The sequence below is a fragment of the Pocillopora verrucosa genome, chromosome 12, assembly GCF_036669915.1.
Source record: "Pocillopora verrucosa isolate sample1 chromosome 12, ASM3666991v2, whole genome shotgun sequence".
Classification (NCBI taxonomy): domain Eukaryota; kingdom Metazoa; phylum Cnidaria; class Anthozoa; order Scleractinia; family Pocilloporidae; genus Pocillopora; species Pocillopora verrucosa.
The window spans coordinates 17,065,343-17,082,788 of NC_089323.1; the positions used below are offsets into that span (position 1 = coordinate 17,065,343).

A 17,446-nucleotide genomic window follows, 5' to 3' on the forward strand; every position below is an offset into this window, starting at 1 on the left:
ATACATCATAGGTTAAAAACTAAAGAGCTTGAGATAATTCAGCAAGTCTTTTGAAGAGGACCAAGGATTGTACCTTGAGGAATACCACAGGTTAGATAATGACTATCAGAGAGATCGCAACAATTTTATTCTCTATCTTTACATTTTGTGGTAATTTTTTTAAAAAGTGTGATTGAATAGTTAGAATTAGTCAGTGTTTGCTACATATTTGTACACTCATACTCTTATGAAAGTGCATATTTAACTAATAGACTATATGCTTTTGGGTGTGTGTACTCCATATTGATCATGTACATGTACATGTAATTGATAAAAAAATGTCACTATTAATTCTTGAAAGTAATGTCAATATGGTTTGTAAGCAACATAGTTATATTGTGAGTAATGTTAGCATTGGTGAATATTTTTGATATTCTATAACATATATGAGCAAATTTGTTGTTCTTGTGAGTAGCTTTAATTTTGTACCACAGGTTTTAATTTTGGCTCTTATGAATAATTGTATATAACAGCATGACATACCAACCTTGTCAATTTTATTTTCTTTATAAGAGAAAAAAGGAGTACCATGGAGAGAAAATCTTAGTTTGTACTCTGTGGTCCATTCTTGAGCTGACGTTTGGCTTGGTGGATTTCCTTGAGTAGCAACAGCACAGATAACATACTCATAGAGAAGGTCAATTTGTAGGTAGTCATCAGGATCAGTAGTAGTCTTAGGTTCCCATGCCCCTCTTCCATTAAGACGACCATGTTTAGCTGCATATTTGGGGGCAAATATTGAACTGGCTGAGAAGCTGTCATCTGGAATTCTACCACCGCTGGCCAAACCAATTGCCTGTGAATCACATGCTGCAAGGTAACAATTTTAAAGTTAACCTTCACATCTTGCTATATTGCATGGATGTTTTTCAGTGTAATTAATTGAATACACTTCTAAACAACCTGAAGAATATCATTACAAAAATACAGGAAGAAGGAATGGAAAAAAAGGCATGAAGCCATAACTGTTTACAAAATAGCAAAATGAATGTTGCAAACAGCTGTCATAAAATAATGGGCTCTGCTGGTCATAAAAAGTGATTGCTCAGAATGGATTCCTAACTTTTCTTACTTTGAGGAACTCTATGCACCCATGCAATGTTACCAAGGAGTTTGTGGTAGATTGGAACTTTTCCTACAATCCTCTGCTCGTAACCCTAAAGGGTCAGACAATAAAACTATCCACCACTATATAAGAAGCAGAAATTGGTGCATCCAGTCACCTGGAATTGCTTAAGTGATAAGCTGGTTTATTTTCCTCAAGTGCTCAAAGAGTGGTTTGTATCATGAAAGCTACTTTCCAAATAACAGTTAATAACAAACCACTAGGTTTGGAACCTTTGTTCATAGATTAACAAAGGCAAGGATCAGATCACACAAAAGTTCTTAAACTTACTTGGTTTCTGTTGCACTCCAAACACCTCTGTTCTCATACACACCTCAGCCTGGTGTGTTTGTGGTAGGAATCGCAAATATCTTGTTAACACTCCATATAGAACGTGTTTGACATTTGAGTTTCTATCCTTATTTCCCTCTAAAGCCTTAGAGAATAATCATATCTCATCAAAGAGTTCCAGGTAGATTATACAATGTTACTATAATTTTAACTCCATCGTGCCGAAAGTAATCATCATTACTTTACGTCTTGTTCTAAGACAAGAAATACTTTTACTGTTGTCACAATGGTCAGGCTAGGTGGCTAAATTAATCTTCATACAAACAGAAAAATATAAATATAGGTGTAGGAATAAGGCCTAACATTTATGGAAGAGGTCCATATGGACAGAGTAACTAAGTATACACGAATAAATCATAATTTGACCAATGGATTATAAAAAATAGCACACTGACCCTCAAAGGTGAACTCTATCTAATTTCTACATAATTTGTTCAGCACTCCTTTGACAAGCTATTTCACACCATAAATATTTGTTTGAATGACGTAGTTCAAAACAATTTGTTAGATTCCCAGTCTAATTCTACTTGGTACTCTTTCCGCAGCTTTGACCACCAATTTGGGCATGCAAAATATCATTTGATGAATGAAAAATATTTACTCAAAATTTATGATATTTGCTGAGCATGAGGAGAATACTTTTTGAACAAATAATCAAATAAATTAATCAATAATCAACAAACAATAATCAACAAACAAATAATCGTCTGCATACCTATAACTCCTTTAGTGGCCAATTTGTTATAAATTTGTCCATATCATCAAAACTCAGGGACACTGATTGAGAAAAGATATAATATAATTCTCAACCAGCCCATGTGGCATACCTTAGCCTGTCCACCTAATTCTTTATAGTCTGTCCAAGTTATCCCATCTGTGGATAATTGTAGGGTGTAGGTCTTCACCCACTGATCTGCTTGAGAATTCCCTTGGGTGGACACAGCACAGATGATATGAAGTGTCCTTAGATCAATCTGTAGGTATGGGTTAGTGTCATTTGTTCCTGCGCACCATGATGACCCTGATGTAAAGTTCAATCGACCATTCCTGGCTGGTGTGTTGGCACTCTGTTCAGAGGAGGCAGCTATCTCACTGTCTGAGATTGCTCCACTTCCCATTCCAAGATCTAAGTCAACACAGGCCCCTACAGAAACAAAATTTACCTTTGCATCATGGCAAAGTCTTAGTAATTATTGTCATGAGCATAATGGTGGAATGTGAGAAGTACATGAATCCTTTGATCTATCTACTGAATACCTCTAATAAAAGGTCCATGTCACAGATAGTAACAGTTAGGACTGGTCTAATTACAAAAATATCAATCAAAACTATAACAACATTTTCACATGTGATTGGTTTTTTACCAGCTGTATTTGAGCACTTATAGGACAGTGTACATGTCATGCTTGTAATTGGACTGTGTAATAGGACTGTTGACTAGTCATGCCTGTGGATCTGATCAAATTGCAGCATGGAAATACATTGGATGTCATTTCTGAAGGTGTCCATCTTAGAGAAAATAAGGAAAGATTTTAGTTTCTAGAGAAACTGTTGTGATGCACTGAAGGGTAATTGAAGCAACTTTTTAAGAAAAGTAGATACACTGTCATATTAAACTTATGAGAGAATTGGGTTTTTATACTGTACTTAGAGCAAAGAGAAGTTGACTTTTGGTGTAGATGCACAGTTTCTGGTAGACAGGAACGTACAGGCGGATTGATCCAACTGCACTAGCTGAGTTAACTGATTTATGCTGGAAATTGGCAATTATTGGCATAATCCACAATGATTCATCCATACTTCATTAAGAATACAGTTCTTTAGATTTCTTTGATGAAAGAAACAATGTCAAAAACTATAGACTATCTCAGGAACTATCTTTGTTTACGAATAGTACCGCCGTTGATGGAAATTTCTCTAGCTTTGTTTTAGGATAGTACCGCCGTTGATGGAAATTTCTCTAGCTTTGTTTTAGGATAGTACCGCCGTTGATGGAAATTTCTCTAGCTTTGTTTTAGGATAGTACCGCCGTTGATGGAAGTCTCTCTAGCTATGTTTTAGAATAAACGGAAATGTTTCCACTGAATTGTATATCAGAAATTAATTTCCAAAAAGTTATTTCGCCTGAAATTGAAACAAATGTCACGACCCTGTAGTTTCGTTTAATCATGACAGATTCAGAACCGTCTTTCTATTTGCTGCATAATTTATGGTTTAATTTCACTTTTGTTTATTTCTCCATGCTTCCAAATTGAGCTTGATATAAAGTGGATAGATTAAAAATGTACCATTCGTTTAAAGATGATATTTAAAGAGTAAATAAATAAATAGGCGAATTCCGATAGATCCTATCTGCATTGACAATTAAGCCGCGACCGTGAGAGAAAGCCTGAGGCTACAGAACTCAAAACTGAAAGAAATCTGAATGTAAATTGTAAAATAAAAATAAAAATAAACCTTTCTTATAGAACTGAAATGATATAGCGCTCACCTGAGGTCAAAGGAAGAAATACAGCGAGAAAAGCTACCCGGAAACAAAGATAAAATTGCGCCATGTGTTTCGATTGAGTTTGTCACGGTATGCGTGTATCACGATCGTTTTGCTTGACCGGTCTTTTGTGACAGGAATCTTATCCGAAAAGAGATGTCTTTGTTTCCTCACTCTTTAAACTTGGCTTTGTTTAAATTTGTGGCAATATCGTCCGCAGTTCAAGCAAAACAATCTGTCACTTCGTTGGCCGAGTATTTACGTTTGTTCATGTTTCCCAGAATGCCGTAGGCTGTAGCTCATATTTCAGCATCTTTCAGTTCAATTATTCTGTACTTCCGTGACAATACTTAGCAAGCAATACTAGTACTGCTTTGGTACAAGTAGTACTAAAACAACTGAAAAACTGGATCTAGCTTGGTATTCTATAACTAACTGTGATTTTAAAGGCGGGAACGGGATGAACAGTCAGACTTAAGGACTAATGCAATATCTTGAAGTGTTACAAGCTAAAGGATAGTCATATTAAAGTCATAATAAAGGGCGGATAACTCCATCTTAACAAATAAACCGCCATCCAGTGGAAAAGTGATAACAAAACGTAATTCGCTATTTACCAAATAGAGACTTATCCACTGGATAGTATTATCTACCCCTCGAACAATTGGGTCCTGCTCAATATTCTCCATATAAGGTAAAAAGGTCGGTTTAAAAAGTCATACGCGTGGTTTCCTACGGCGGTGCTGCTCGCATCAAACGCGCATGCAAAGTCCTATGTCTAAGATAATAAAGTACCCCGTCAAACGTAAAAAAGAAGAAAAAGTGTTGGTTTGCAAGTCGAATCACTCTGCATAATGGCTCCTACAGATCTCGCTACACAGCACAGTTGATATATCCTGCATACCATTCAAAAACAAAAACAAACAAACAACAAAACAAGGTAAAGAAACATGATACCGTAAAAGAATGAGAAAACAATCAAGGAAATAAATTTTGATTACCACAGGTACAGCTTCAAGGAAGGGCGCTTATTGGAAGAAAAGCGCTCAATCAAGTGGCTGTACAGAATCAGCTGTAATTGAAGTTTTAAAAGTTATCGGTAAAGTTTCAATAGAAACAGGTTTTTCTCGTATCCCTACCATTTAACTAAGAAAGAAAGGAAGGAGGGAGGGGGAGGGGGTGCCTATTCGAGGATGTCACGGAATGCTATCACGATTGTTTTGCTTGACTAGCCGTTTAGAACAGAGAGTTCATCGGAAGAAAGATGTCTTTGTTCACTCCATATCTTACTTCGTCTTAGCATAGCAGTATCGTCCGTGGTGGCAGCGAAACAAGCATAGTCCCAGTTCAGGTATTATCGTTCCGTATTAAACAAGATGGCAGCGAATGACTGAGGAAGAATTAATTGATACTTCCCAGCAAGCTTGCGCTGTAACTCATATTTCCGCATAATTCAGCCGAGTTTCTGTTTAAAGCTCGCAGCAGTTTGTTTTCATAAGCAGCTTACGTTGATGTGGCTTCTTTGCCACTAAGAAGTGTGTTGAAGCGTCAGGAAACATGTTCTTATACACAGGGGAGAGCAGTTAAAATTTAACGAGGCTATCAAATTAAACTTTTGCGAGAAAACTCTTCCACGTCTCCATATGTGCAATTAATGATTTAAGTAAATATTTTTATTTTAACGGTACAAACTTATATTTATAGAAGCAATGTTCTCTTCTTTACGGTACAATAATTTTTTAATGTCTTACTAGCTCGTTGAATTAGTTATTAAGCTGCAAGAGAGTTCTTAATAACCTGTTATTGTTTAAGTCGACTGAGAGACCACAAGAGACTTTTAAAAAGCTGCCTTTAAAAATTGAAATGCTACTAAGGGAAGGATGGCCATGGAGAACATTTTACCCCTCCCCGGTCTTGCGAAGTTCCATATCTAAGAAAATGAAGTCAATATCCTGCGTACTCAGCGCTGGACATTGTTAAAACATGATAAGTTGATGGACGGTGAATATTTATCAGGTGAAGCTCTGAAGCAAACAATACATTGAATGAATGCAGTTTTGTGGTTGATGTCAAGTTTTGGAAATCAAAGGGAAATGCTATTTCATGAAAAGTGAACAGAGAAAAAATAATATTGGAAAAAAAATTTTAAAAAAACTGAGACGGTGAGTCAAACACAACTTATCAAAAAATTTTATTCCACAATCTACAACTATTTTGTTCCTTATGTACATTTTCGTCACTTAGTTATGATTTTTATTCCTTATATGACCTTTAATTACTCAATTACAATCTTTCCCAAGCGTATTATTCCATCCATACTCTAGTATCTGAAAATATTTGATCGCTCGAAAATACTATTATCTCCTATTATGTTAATATGAAAAAAATCAGTTGTAGAATTGACTTATTTCCTCATAAACTTCTTCATTTTGTTTCTCATTGCTTTCTTCGTGAATTGTCACATTGTAATAGGCAGCGGTCCCTGCTTCCTCCTCAAAGGACTCGTACTCATTAGGTACATGACAATGTCCGTTCGGAGGCGTGGGTTTAGGTTCCGCATATGAACAAGGATCTGAAGCAAGTTGATAACGTTGCTGTTTATCACGTGAGCGGTCGAAGCCATCGACGCCAGCCTCCTCTTCAGGCTTTTTGCTTTCACTAGGAACAGCTCGTCTCCGATGCCATATCAGTCCACAAATTATAATGAGCAACACAACCACAATGCAAGACAATGCAATGGCACAAGCAAGGAAGATGCTATATGTACCTTACATAGGAAAACCAACATACTGTCAAACACTAAAACCAAAAGTTAATTCAAGATGCAAACCAAGATTTAAGTTTTAAGTTCAAAATGGAGTTTGAGCACTAACAATAGATTTAAACTCAGTGAAATCTCGTATCAACTATTTTCCTTCTACGCGAATCAAGTTTCCCAGGTGAGTATAGACACAGAATTCAACATTGAGCCTAAGTATAAAAGGTTTTCATGAGTGGCTTGGTGTTTTTGATAAGTTCATGAACAGAGGTGTGTCTTATTTTAGCCACTTGAATCCAAGTTACAAGAACACGTCACCAAAATAACACAGTCAGCGGATTTCAAAAACTTGTTTCAAGATAAGCAGAGTACCTTAGACTGGCCTTCAATTTAAGGGGATGTCTGATAATATACATGCATCATTACGGATTACTTCCATACTCACTTGGTTTTTGTTTCGCTCCAAACACCTCTGTTCTCATACACACCCTGCCCTGGTGATTTTGTGGCAGGAAACGCAAATATCTTGAGAACACTCCATAAACAACATGCTCAACACTTGAGTTTCCATCATTATTTCCTTGTAAAACCTTTAAAAAGTAAGATAACCATTCCCGATTAGCACATTCCTTGTTGACAAGAAAATAGGAGACGAATAATCATGAAACTCTTCCTAGTATGTCGAATGTAAGTAAGCCATCTCACCCTTCTTTTTGAATGAAAGACAACTTTTAAACGTGCGGATGACCGGAGGCAAGGTAGGCTCATCATTCTTTCACAAAATAAAAAGAATTCAGCTTGCCATTTTATAAAAATGGTCCCTATCAGCAGGGTAATAATATTGTAATACTCCCATCTGGATGACAGCAGTCTCTAAGTTGCTCAAGCTTCAGCTTGATTATTCACTATCGTTTGTTTCTAAACCATATAAAAATTTAGGAGTGGCCACTTTGAAAGATAAGTTTTGGAAAGGAGTTCAGCTTCTGCAAACCATGTAAGCCATATAATACAGTGACTTAAAACCCGCTTTCCAGCGGTGAAAAAGGATTGCGAACTTTTTTCGTATCTCAAGCAATTCAAGTGTATTGTCATCTGTTTGTACAATGAAGTGAATTCCTGCATGCTATGGAGATTTGATGCCATAATAAAACTCATTACATGTTAACTTACCGTTCTTACGGAAAACTTTCTGAATAAAGAACGCATCGTATACCTTAACTTTTCCGCCTTCCTTATAGTCCGTCCAATTCTCACCATCTATTGATAATTGTAGTTTGTAGTTCTTCACCCAATGATCTCCTTGAGAATTCCCTTGAGTGGACACAGCGCAGATGATATAAAGTGTCTGTAGGTCAATTTGTAGATATGGGTTGGTGTCACTTGTTCCTGCACACCATGATGATCCTGATGAGTAGTTCAGTCGACCATTCTTGGCTGGTGTGTTGGCACTTTGCTCTGAAGAAGCAGTTATTTCATTGTCAGGAATTGTTCCATTTCCCACTCCAAGATCCAAATCAACACATATTCCTATAGAAACAAAATTCATACTCTAATTTACGCGCATTTATTACTATAATTATAACAAGGGCACAAGAGTGACTACCGAATATTCACTTTGGACGGCCAATTCACTTCAGGTCAGTCTGCTGCTGAAAGTCGTTTTTAATTTTCATTTAAGTCACATGGGGATCTCCTCGAGATGGGATCTTTTAGAAGCATCATGAATGATTATAATGAAAATTACATAGCTTCGCTTACCTGAGGCCAAGACAAAAATCAAAGCAAGCAAAGCGACGCGGAAATATAACTTATGATCAAATCCGGACATGTTATTCAGTTAATAACTGGAAGCAATCAGACTGTGTTCTGTTTAGCATGTACTTCCGTTCGTTTAATAAAGGTGGTTAGTGCCGGGGGGATTTCCTGTCCAAGTGCGAATCACAAATCTTAACTCACGGTCAATATGGACATCTAATTGGTCAGCTAATTACAGTGACGTCAGTCGTTGACGCTTCATAGGAGCTTCATACGACACCGTAAATATTGAGAATCATTCATCGAGAAATGTAGCGATTACTAACAATGCAAGAAAAAACAAAACATAGTCACAAAAAGCGACATAAGTGGTTTATACCTTTTACTGAAAATACTTCAGTACTCAATGGTTCTTTTCGTCTACTTCACGGTATGTTTGCGATCTTGTGCCCCATTTATTTATTTAGGAGGTAAAAGTAATGAATTCATTTGTCCGCCATTGATAGAAATAGTTAAGTGTCTCATAACTCTGTCTTTCAGACATCGTTGCCATATTTTCCCCGTTGCTAAGTCAGCGCCAGGAAGTTTCTAATATTTGGCACGCTTCCCGTGAAGCTTTCACGAAACAATTTTTTCCTTTTATAGGAAGACTTAGTTTTATTATTCTTTCAAGCTAGAATCACGAATGCGACAGTTCATTGACCCTTTTAACTACTTCTTGGTACCGGAATGTGAGCCAAATGCAATTATGAAGAGAGTACATGTCTCGACATGTACTAAACTGAATCTATGAATTAAACATTACTCTTTGACAACAGAGTCACGGAGGCAGAATATTGAATCCGACAGCTTACCACTCTTATCTGTTCGGATGCAAAGTCCCATAGCTAAGAAAATAAAGTACCCTATTAAACGTAAAAAAATGGCTTCCAAATATTGCAGATCAAATAGTATTCAGATCATTCGCTTAAGTGATGGCTTGCAAGTAAAACTTGGCAAGAGAGAGTGAAGTCGAATCACTCTGAATAATGGACTCCTACAAATTCTGCTACACAATACAGTTGATATATTCTGCATACCACTCTTAAACACAAGCAATCAAACAACAAAACAAGGTAATAATACATGATATCATTAATTAATCTTAAAAGTTATCGGTAAAAAGGCAAAAGAAACAAGTTTTCCTCGTATCCCTACCATTTAATTAAGGAAGAAAGGAAGGGTGCTTATTCGAGGGTGTCACTGAATGCCATCACGATTATTTTGCTTGAATGGATTTTGTAAGAGAAAGCTCATCCGAAAAAAAGATGTCTTTGTTCACTCTCTATTTTAGTTCGTCTTAGCATAGCAGTATCGTCCGTGGTGGTAGCGAAACAGTCATGCTCCCAGTTCGGGTATTATCGTTCAGCATCAAACAAGATGACAGCGAATGACGGATGAAGAATTAAGAGGCTCTCTCTCTTATTTCCACCCGGTCAATTTCGCGTCAAAAATAATTTTGCCTGAAACTCTGTCAACAGAAAGACTTTACCTATGAAAGAACTAAATTAGATTTGGTTTGATTCGAAATAAATTTCTGACTGCATTAGGGGCCATAATGATTTCCCAGTCCGTAGGGACCGTCGCAACGTCTCGGAAATTGAAAAATAGGCATATTTTGTAACATTGTAAAATACTTGATTCGCATAGTTAAGCCAAAGAATTTACATCAGATTGCTTAAAAACCTGTCTAGTTTACCAAGAAAGTTAGAATTTTCCCTCTCAATATATTTGAAAAGGCGAATTTTAGCATATTCTGACCACTAGAAATTGCCGTCAGCCGATGGCCGTAAATAACCTTGATTTAGACGTAAAGTTTTGGGATTTGGGACCTGGTTGACAACTCTATCCTACACAACCGTTAATTTGAGACCTTTATAGGCAGAAATATGCAAAAACCCCAATATGTTTTCGATTTTTCAAAAGTTACGACCGTTTGAATCAGCACATGTACGAGCATTCGCGATTTTTTCGCCTACACCAAAATCGAACCACTAGAGCAGATTTCGTTATAAATACTGCTTACCCGCTTTGCAGCCCGGCTTCATGGCTTACTTCAGAATATTTCTAATAACCAAATTTGTGAAATCCATGATAACCTCGACAAATAGCAAGGTATTGCCTTCGAAAAGTAGGTGGCACCCATCGTGATTCGTGGTATCAAAACAATGTCGGAATTGGCCACATTTCGCGGTGAATCACCGATTTAACATCGCTACAGAGCTGATTTTTTTCCAAAGTCAGAATATAAACTCTCCGTGTCTAGAAGCTGAGGGGGGAATGAAGGTTTTAGGCTTCTGAAGTGAAGAAATAATCGCTTAAATTTAGATCACGACGATCCAGTTCGGTGTTATAATGTTCTCACAAAGGTCCGCACTAAAGAGAAGACCGCTGATAGCTTGTGCCGTACTTTGTGCCGTACAGTTTTGTTTTGTATCCCAATTTACATCCCAATGTAATATTTAGGGAGAAAAATTTTGGATGAAAAGAATAAATGCTTTTACCTGGAGTTTGATATCATATAATTAATAAATCAATTTCAAATATCCTGAGCTTGCTTCTCTCGGTTCCGCGTCGATTGTGTCCACAGATCAGCAACCTGTCAAAAGCCGGAGAAATCGGCTACCAACGTGATAAAAACTTTGACACATGCTTCGTATGAGTGTTATAAGTGTTGCTTTTGATAAATTTTCTATCGTTTTCATCAAAACATTTCACTGACTACTAGATATTATAATGTATTACACTATAACAACGCCGTCAGAACTTGATATCGGAACTAAAGGTAGTTTATCTGTAGATCATATTCTACATTTTCAGCTACCGTATAAGACATTGTTTACATAAGTCTACTGAGAAACATATTGACAATCACTAATCATGTCCGACAGTTTTTCTATGAGGATCTGTTTTTTGTCTCTCAAATTTACAGGGATCTCAAAATGACTACAGATGGCTCTCAACAAAACTACATTTAATTTCTGAAGTGTGTTACTGTGATAACGTTCACAGAGGTCATACGTGTCGTAGCAGATTGGATGTGAGACTTCGATCTCTTTGTTAACTTTGTCTACCAGATCTTGTCTCTCGGAATTTTCCTGGACGCATTGGACATCTTCCTCCTCATCCAGCGATATCCCGATCACACCCTGATCTTTTCGTCGCATTACTGCTAGCCGGGAGAAAAAGCTCTGAACTTGGCTCTTTGTCAGCCACTGCTCTCTAGTGAACAAACCTGCATTTGATTCATTTTTCGCATTTCGCATGTCCACTGCAACTTGAGCGGGGTCTGCCTTTCGCCCAGTTCTTTCTCCAAGTGTAAACCGTGCCGTTAGGTATTCTTTTACCTTCTCTGAAAATCTAACGCTGCCTCTTGGTTTGCTTACGGCCCATACTGTTCGTAGAGACGAGTGGGGCGAAGTATCCCCGGGAGAAGTGATTGGTGTACTGGAATCTAACGAACAGCTCGAACACTCAATACCGGCGGTATCTATCGACGAGAACCTAAGGGCCCATTCCCTTTTGATTGCATCATACCGGCTTAACCTGCTGACTGTATGCTCTCCAACGTCCAGGTGCAGCTCTAGTTGCGAAAACGTTTCGAACACTTCAACACATCCAAGCGCAGAGCATTCAAACAATGGCGTTGTACTCTCTGTTTCCTTGCTGCCCTTTGAACGACGCTTGACCACACGCTTTTCAGGAGGATCATAAAACCCTTGAGATTCTATGGTTTGAAGGGACGTTTGACCTTGGTGCTTGATATAAATTACGTCATATGGAATGCACTTCCCTTTACCGATGCCATAACATTTCCATACTCTCAGACCGGTATCTCCATATTCGAAGTTGTGGAAGCTACTAAAATGCTCAATCTTATTTATACAGAGAGTGTTCTTTGATTCGTCGACTATGCTCACTGCAGCTGTTGTTTCCTTTCACTGGGTGTTGCGTCAATGCATCTCGCATGTCCACGGCAGTTAGAATATCGTGCCCTTCGTTGCAGTAAGCACGAATAGAGGACTTCATTGGACAGAGGATACGATCGCAAATGTCTTTACCAGACTGCGGCTCCGAGTAGTGATAACTATGAACTTCAACCCCAACTTCTTTTGCGACATCTCTCACAGCGGTTACTAGAGAGCTGTTGTGATAGCAACCGGCTTCATCCGACCTTAGAAGAGAATGCAGATGCAATTCAAAGTTTCAACAGGACATTAAGCGCGAAACATGGCTTTAGTTTTCGAGTTTAGTTCGCAACAACGAATCAAAGAAGAGTATCGATAGATGCCGACCGCTGAAGTTTGGAGTTATTTGCTGGAGTTATCATAAAGTTCGTCAGTTTGGGAAGCGAGGAATATCTGAAATTTCACATAAACCCAAGATGCGACGAAGGTAAGCTTTTATTATGACGAAATCTGCTCCAGTGGTTCGATTTTGGTGTAGGCGAAAAAATCGCGAATGCTTGTACATGTGCTGATTCAAACGGTCATAACATCGAAAACGTACAGGGGTTTCTGCATATTTTTGCCTATAAAGGTCTAAACTTAACGGCTGTGTAGGATAGAGTTGTCAACCAGGTCCCAAATCCCAAAACTTTACGTCTAAATCAAGGTTATTTACGGCCATCGGCTGACGGCGATTTCTAGTGGTCAGAATATGCTAAAATTCACCTTTTCATATATATTGAGAGGGCAAGTTCTAACTTTCTTGGCAAACTAGAGAGGTATATATGTGGCTTAACTATGCGAATCAAGTATTTTACAATGTTACAAAATATGCCTATTTTTCAATTTCCGAGACGTTGCGACGGTCCCTACGGACTGGGAAATAATTATGGCCCCTAATGCAGTCAGAAGTTTATTTCGAATCAAACCAAATCTAATTTAGTTCTTCCTTAGGTAAAGTCTTCCTGTTGACAGAGTTTCAGGCAAAATTATTTTTGACGCGAAATTGACCGGGTGGAAATAAGAGAAACAGCCTCTTAATTGGTGTTTCACAGCATGTTTGTGCTGTAACTCATAATTCCCCATAATTCAGCCGAGTTACTGTTTAAAGCTCGCAGCGGTTTGGTTTCGTAAGCAGCTTAAGTTTATGTGGCTTCTTTGTCACTGAGAAGTGTGTTAAAGCGTCAGGAAACATGTTCTTATACACAGGGGAGAGCAGTTAAAATCTAACGAGGCTATCAAATAAAACCTTTTCGAGAAAACCCTTCCATGTCTCCACACGTGCAAATAATGATTTAAGTATATATCTTTTATTTTAACGGTACAAACTTATATCTATAATACCAATGTTCTCTTATTATTGATACAATAGCTTTCTAATGTCTCACTAGCTCGTTAAGTCAGTTATTTAGCTGCAAGAGAGTTCTTAATAAACTATTAATATTATTATTAAAGTCGACTTATATATCACAAGAGACTTTTAAAAAGCTGCCTTTTAAAATTAAAATCTTACCTTTATTATGAATATTGTTTACTTCTCTTCCAAGGTTATAGATTACGTTCAAATCTACCTATGCGAGATTCCTATGTATGTTATCTCACTTCATCTCATTTCAGATTTTATCTCATTTCAGATGCAAAATATGTCATTATACAGATACAAGAAAAATATTATACAGAATTCAGAAATAAAGATCAAATCAAGAGTTGTTGCACTCTAAAGAAGCCCCTAAGGCTTTGTAAAGTAGTTTCTACACTTGTAAACTGCGTTAATCGGAAACCAATTGAGGTTATGTTTGTCCCTCAAGTAACTGCACTGTAATCGCTGGCGCGATCTTTTTAGCAAGCTTCAAACGAATGCATTTCGTCGCCAAGTTGCTCGTTCAGCGAGTCAAGAACAGGGTCACTAAGGTCTGTCATGCATCGAAGTACCGTTTCTATAAAAGGAAATATAATCTTAATCAGACGAGAAGAAATCAGTTGTAGAATTGACCTATATCCTCATAAACGTCTTCATTTTGTTTCTCATTGCTTTCTTTTTGAATTGGCACATTGTAATAGGCAGCGGTCCCCCCTTCCTCCTCAAAGAACTCGTCCTTATAAGGTATATCATACTGTTCGTTCGGAGGCGTGGGTGTGAGTCCCGTATAGGAACAAGGATGTGAAGCAAGTTGATCACTCCGCTGTTTATCAAATGAGCGGTCGAAGCCATCAAAGCCAACTTCCTTTTTAGGCTTTTCGCCTTCACTAGGAACAACTCGTCTCCGATGCAATATCAGTCCACAAATTATAATGAGCAACACAACCACAAGGCAAGACAATGCGATGACACAAGCAGGGAAGATGCTATAGGTACCTTGCAAAGAAAAACCAACATACTGTCAAACACTAAAACCAAAATTAATTCAAGATGAAAACTAAGATTTAAGTTTTAAGTTCAAAATGGAATTTGAGCACTAAAAATAGATTTAAACTCAGTAAAATCTCGTATCAACTATTTTCTTTCTACGTGAATCAAGTTTCCCAGGTGAGTATTGACACCGAGTTCAACATTGAGCCTAAGCATAAAAGGTTTTCATTAGTGGTTTGGTGTTTTTGATAGGTCCATAACCTTGTTTCAAGATAAGCAGAGTATCTTAGACTAGCCTTCAATTTAAGGGGATGTCTGATAATATACATGCATCATTATGGATGACTTTCATACTCACTTGGCTTTCCTTTTACTCCAAACGCCTCTGTTCTCATACACACCCTGCCCTGGTGACTTTGTGGCAGGAATCGCAAATATCTTGTTAACACTCCATAAACAAAATGCTTAACACTTGAGTTTCCATCATTGTTTCCTTGTAAAACCTTGAAAAATTAAGATAACCATTTCCAATCGGAAAATTCCTTGTTGACACGAAAATAGGAGACGAATAATCATAAAACTCTTTCTAGGTGGCTAAATGTAAGTAAGCCGTTTCACACTTCTTTTTGACAATTTCTCATTTTTGTTTCACACAATAAAAGGAATTCAGCTTGCCATTTTATAAAAATGGTCCATATCAGCAGGCTAATAACATTGTAATACTCCCATCTGAATGACAGCAATCTCTCACTTGCCCAAGCTTCACTGAATATTCACTAATGTTCGTTTCTAAATCATATTAAAATTCAGAGGTGGCCACTTTGAAAGATAAATTTTGGAATGGAGTTCAGCTTCTACAAACCATGCAAGCCATATACTATAATGATTTAGAACCCGCTTTCCAGCGGTGAAAAAGGATTGTGAATTATTTTGTATCTCAAGCAACTCAAGTGTATTGTTATCTGTTTGTACAACGAAGTGAATTCCTGCATACTATGGAGATTTGATGCAATTAGAAAACTCATTACACGTTAACTTACAGTTTTTACTGCTAAATTTTTAAATAAAAAACGCATCGTATACCTTTACTTTTCCGCCTTCCTTATAGTCTGTCCAATTCTCACCATCTATTGATAATTGTAGTTTGTAGTTCCTCACCCACTGATCTCCTTGAGAATTCTCTTGTGTAGACATAGCACAGATGATATGAAGTGTCTGTAGATCAATCTGTAGATATGGGTTAGTGTCATTTGTTCTTGCGCACCATAATGATCCGGGTGTGTAGTTCAGTCGATCATTCTTGGCTGGCGTGTTGGAACTTCGTCCGGAAGAAGCATTTATTTTATTGTCAGGAATTTCTCCATTTTCCAATCCAAGGTAAAACTCAACACAACCTGCGCATTGAAAAAAATGTTAAAAATATCAAATACGCCTTATTAACGTTACACTGTTCCCACCAAGAGCGTAGCTCCATTGTTTTTTATACAATAAAGTTTTAGGGACGGTTATTTGCTACAGGTCTAACCCAGGGTTTCTGCGTAAGAGGAATGAATAAAAGGGGTAAGCTTCTCAAGAAACTGTGGTGCTGCACCGGTGGGAGAGTATAACAGGGTAATTAAGTATTATCAACTGAGTTGATACCTTAAATTGGCCACCGCAAAGAGTTTCAAAGCTGACGTTTCGAGCGTTTGCCTTTGTCAGAGCAAATTTCTGTATAAGAGGGTTGATTAAATTAATAAAAGTATTCCCACTGTTAGCTTTTGGCCCTCTTAACGCCTTTGACAAAAGTAAAGATTCAGGTAAAAGGTCCGGCTAAGTTGAGGACTGTTTAGGAAGCCTTAAAGTTCCGTAACAACGCTTTCTTATTTCTCAATCAGCTCATCAATTTTTTCACTGTTGCTAAATGCAAACTTAATGCAAAACGAATTTGGCATATTTTATCAATTCTTACCATGTCGCAAGGTTTTCACCAGTACGGGAGAACTCATCGGTCCATCGCCGGCTGAAGTAAAGGCCAACACTTGAAATTCATATTCTGTGTTGTTTTCAAGCCCAGTGACGTCTGTACTTAATATTGATCCAATATTGATGGGCAAGGTGGTTGTTGATCCTGTAGAGCATCTCTTTTTGTAGAACAATTTGAAACCTCTAATTATTCCATGTCTGGAGTCTGCTGGTGGCAACTGCCAGGATGCTTGGATAATTGTAGAACTAACTCCAGTAACAATGAAGCTGTTCGGAGCTTGTGATGGAACTGCAATTGTGAAAACGCCATACTTTATATACAACTGATCGTGTAATTGTGCTATCCTTACATAACAAGTGGAAGATTACTTCAAACTGCATGTATAGCTACTGAAAGGGTAACAACTCGCATTACCCAGTCAAGAGCACTAATTCTCACTTCAAGGTTGCTTCTGTACCACATTTTATTAATTGGTTCAGGATTAGAATTCAGCATTAAAATTCAAAATATCGCATACAAACTATTCCTCTTTTACGATTCAGTGGCCAGTAAGTAAGTAAGTTATTTCAATTTCCAACCTATGGATTGACAGATAGAGTCGATAGCTCTCTTGTAAGGAGTTCTCAGAATCAGTCGTCATTTTTTCTC

At 37.6% G+C, this 17,446-nt stretch overlaps 2 protein-coding genes across 3 annotated transcripts in view; both read right to left on the reverse strand.

Annotated features, from left to right (window-relative positions):
* Window positions 1-17,446, reverse strand: part of LOC131799861 (uncharacterized) — a 30,468-nt gene that overhangs the window by 9,508 nt on the left and 3,514 nt on the right. The window contains exons 7-16 of the mRNA XM_066158915.1: window positions 16,784-17,086; window positions 15,916-16,226; window positions 15,191-15,335; window positions 14,460-14,838; window positions 12,456-12,709; window positions 11,531-12,118; window positions 3,987-4,040; window positions 2,323-2,639; window positions 1,436-1,580; window positions 527-849 (exon numbers count right to left, since the gene is read on the reverse strand). Of these exons, the coding sequence (XP_066015012.1) occupies window positions 527-849; window positions 1,436-1,580; window positions 2,323-2,639; window positions 3,987-4,040; window positions 11,531-12,118; window positions 12,456-12,709; window positions 14,460-14,838; window positions 15,191-15,335; window positions 15,916-16,226; window positions 16,784-17,086 (2,819 nt within the window). The remainder of the gene's footprint in view (window positions 1-526; window positions 850-1,435; window positions 1,581-2,322; window positions 2,640-3,986; window positions 4,041-11,530; window positions 12,119-12,455; window positions 12,710-14,459; window positions 14,839-15,190; window positions 15,336-15,915; window positions 16,227-16,783; window positions 17,087-17,446) is intronic.
* On the reverse strand, window positions 6,165-10,929 carry LOC131799880 (lactadherin-like). 2 transcript variants are annotated; one of them, XM_059117571.2, is made up of 4 exons: window positions 10,562-10,929; window positions 7,955-8,268; window positions 7,187-7,331; window positions 6,165-6,750 (listed from the first exon to the last, which is right to left on the reverse strand). In XM_059117571.2, the coding sequence occupies exons 1-4, from the start codon at window positions 10,581-10,583 to the stop codon at window positions 6,371-6,373; spliced, it is 861 nt and encodes a 286-aa protein (XP_058973554.2). In that variant the 5' UTR covers window positions 10,584-10,929; the 3' UTR covers window positions 6,165-6,370. The 2 variants fall into 2 exon arrangements, with proteins under 2 accessions (XP_058973554.2, XP_058973553.2); XM_059117570.2 differs by lacking the exon at window positions 10,562-10,929 and adding an exon at window positions 8,500-8,662.

What these genes read in the sequence shown, in the direction of transcription:
- LOC131799880 (XM_059117570.2), bottom strand. Translation starts at nt 8,569, where the DNA reads ATGTCCGGATTTGATCATAAGTTATATTTCCGCGTCGCTTTGCTTGCT. An exon ending in GATTTTTGTCTTGGCCTCAG is followed by an intron (nt 8,269 to 8,499) that starts GTAAGCGAAGCT and finishes TTGTTTCTATAG; the next exon opens with GAATATGTGTTGATTTGGAT. An exon ending in AGGAAGGCGGAAAAGTTAAG is followed by an intron (nt 7,332 to 7,954) that starts GTATACGATGCG and finishes TACTTTTTAAAG; the next exon opens with GTTTTACAAGGAAATAATGA.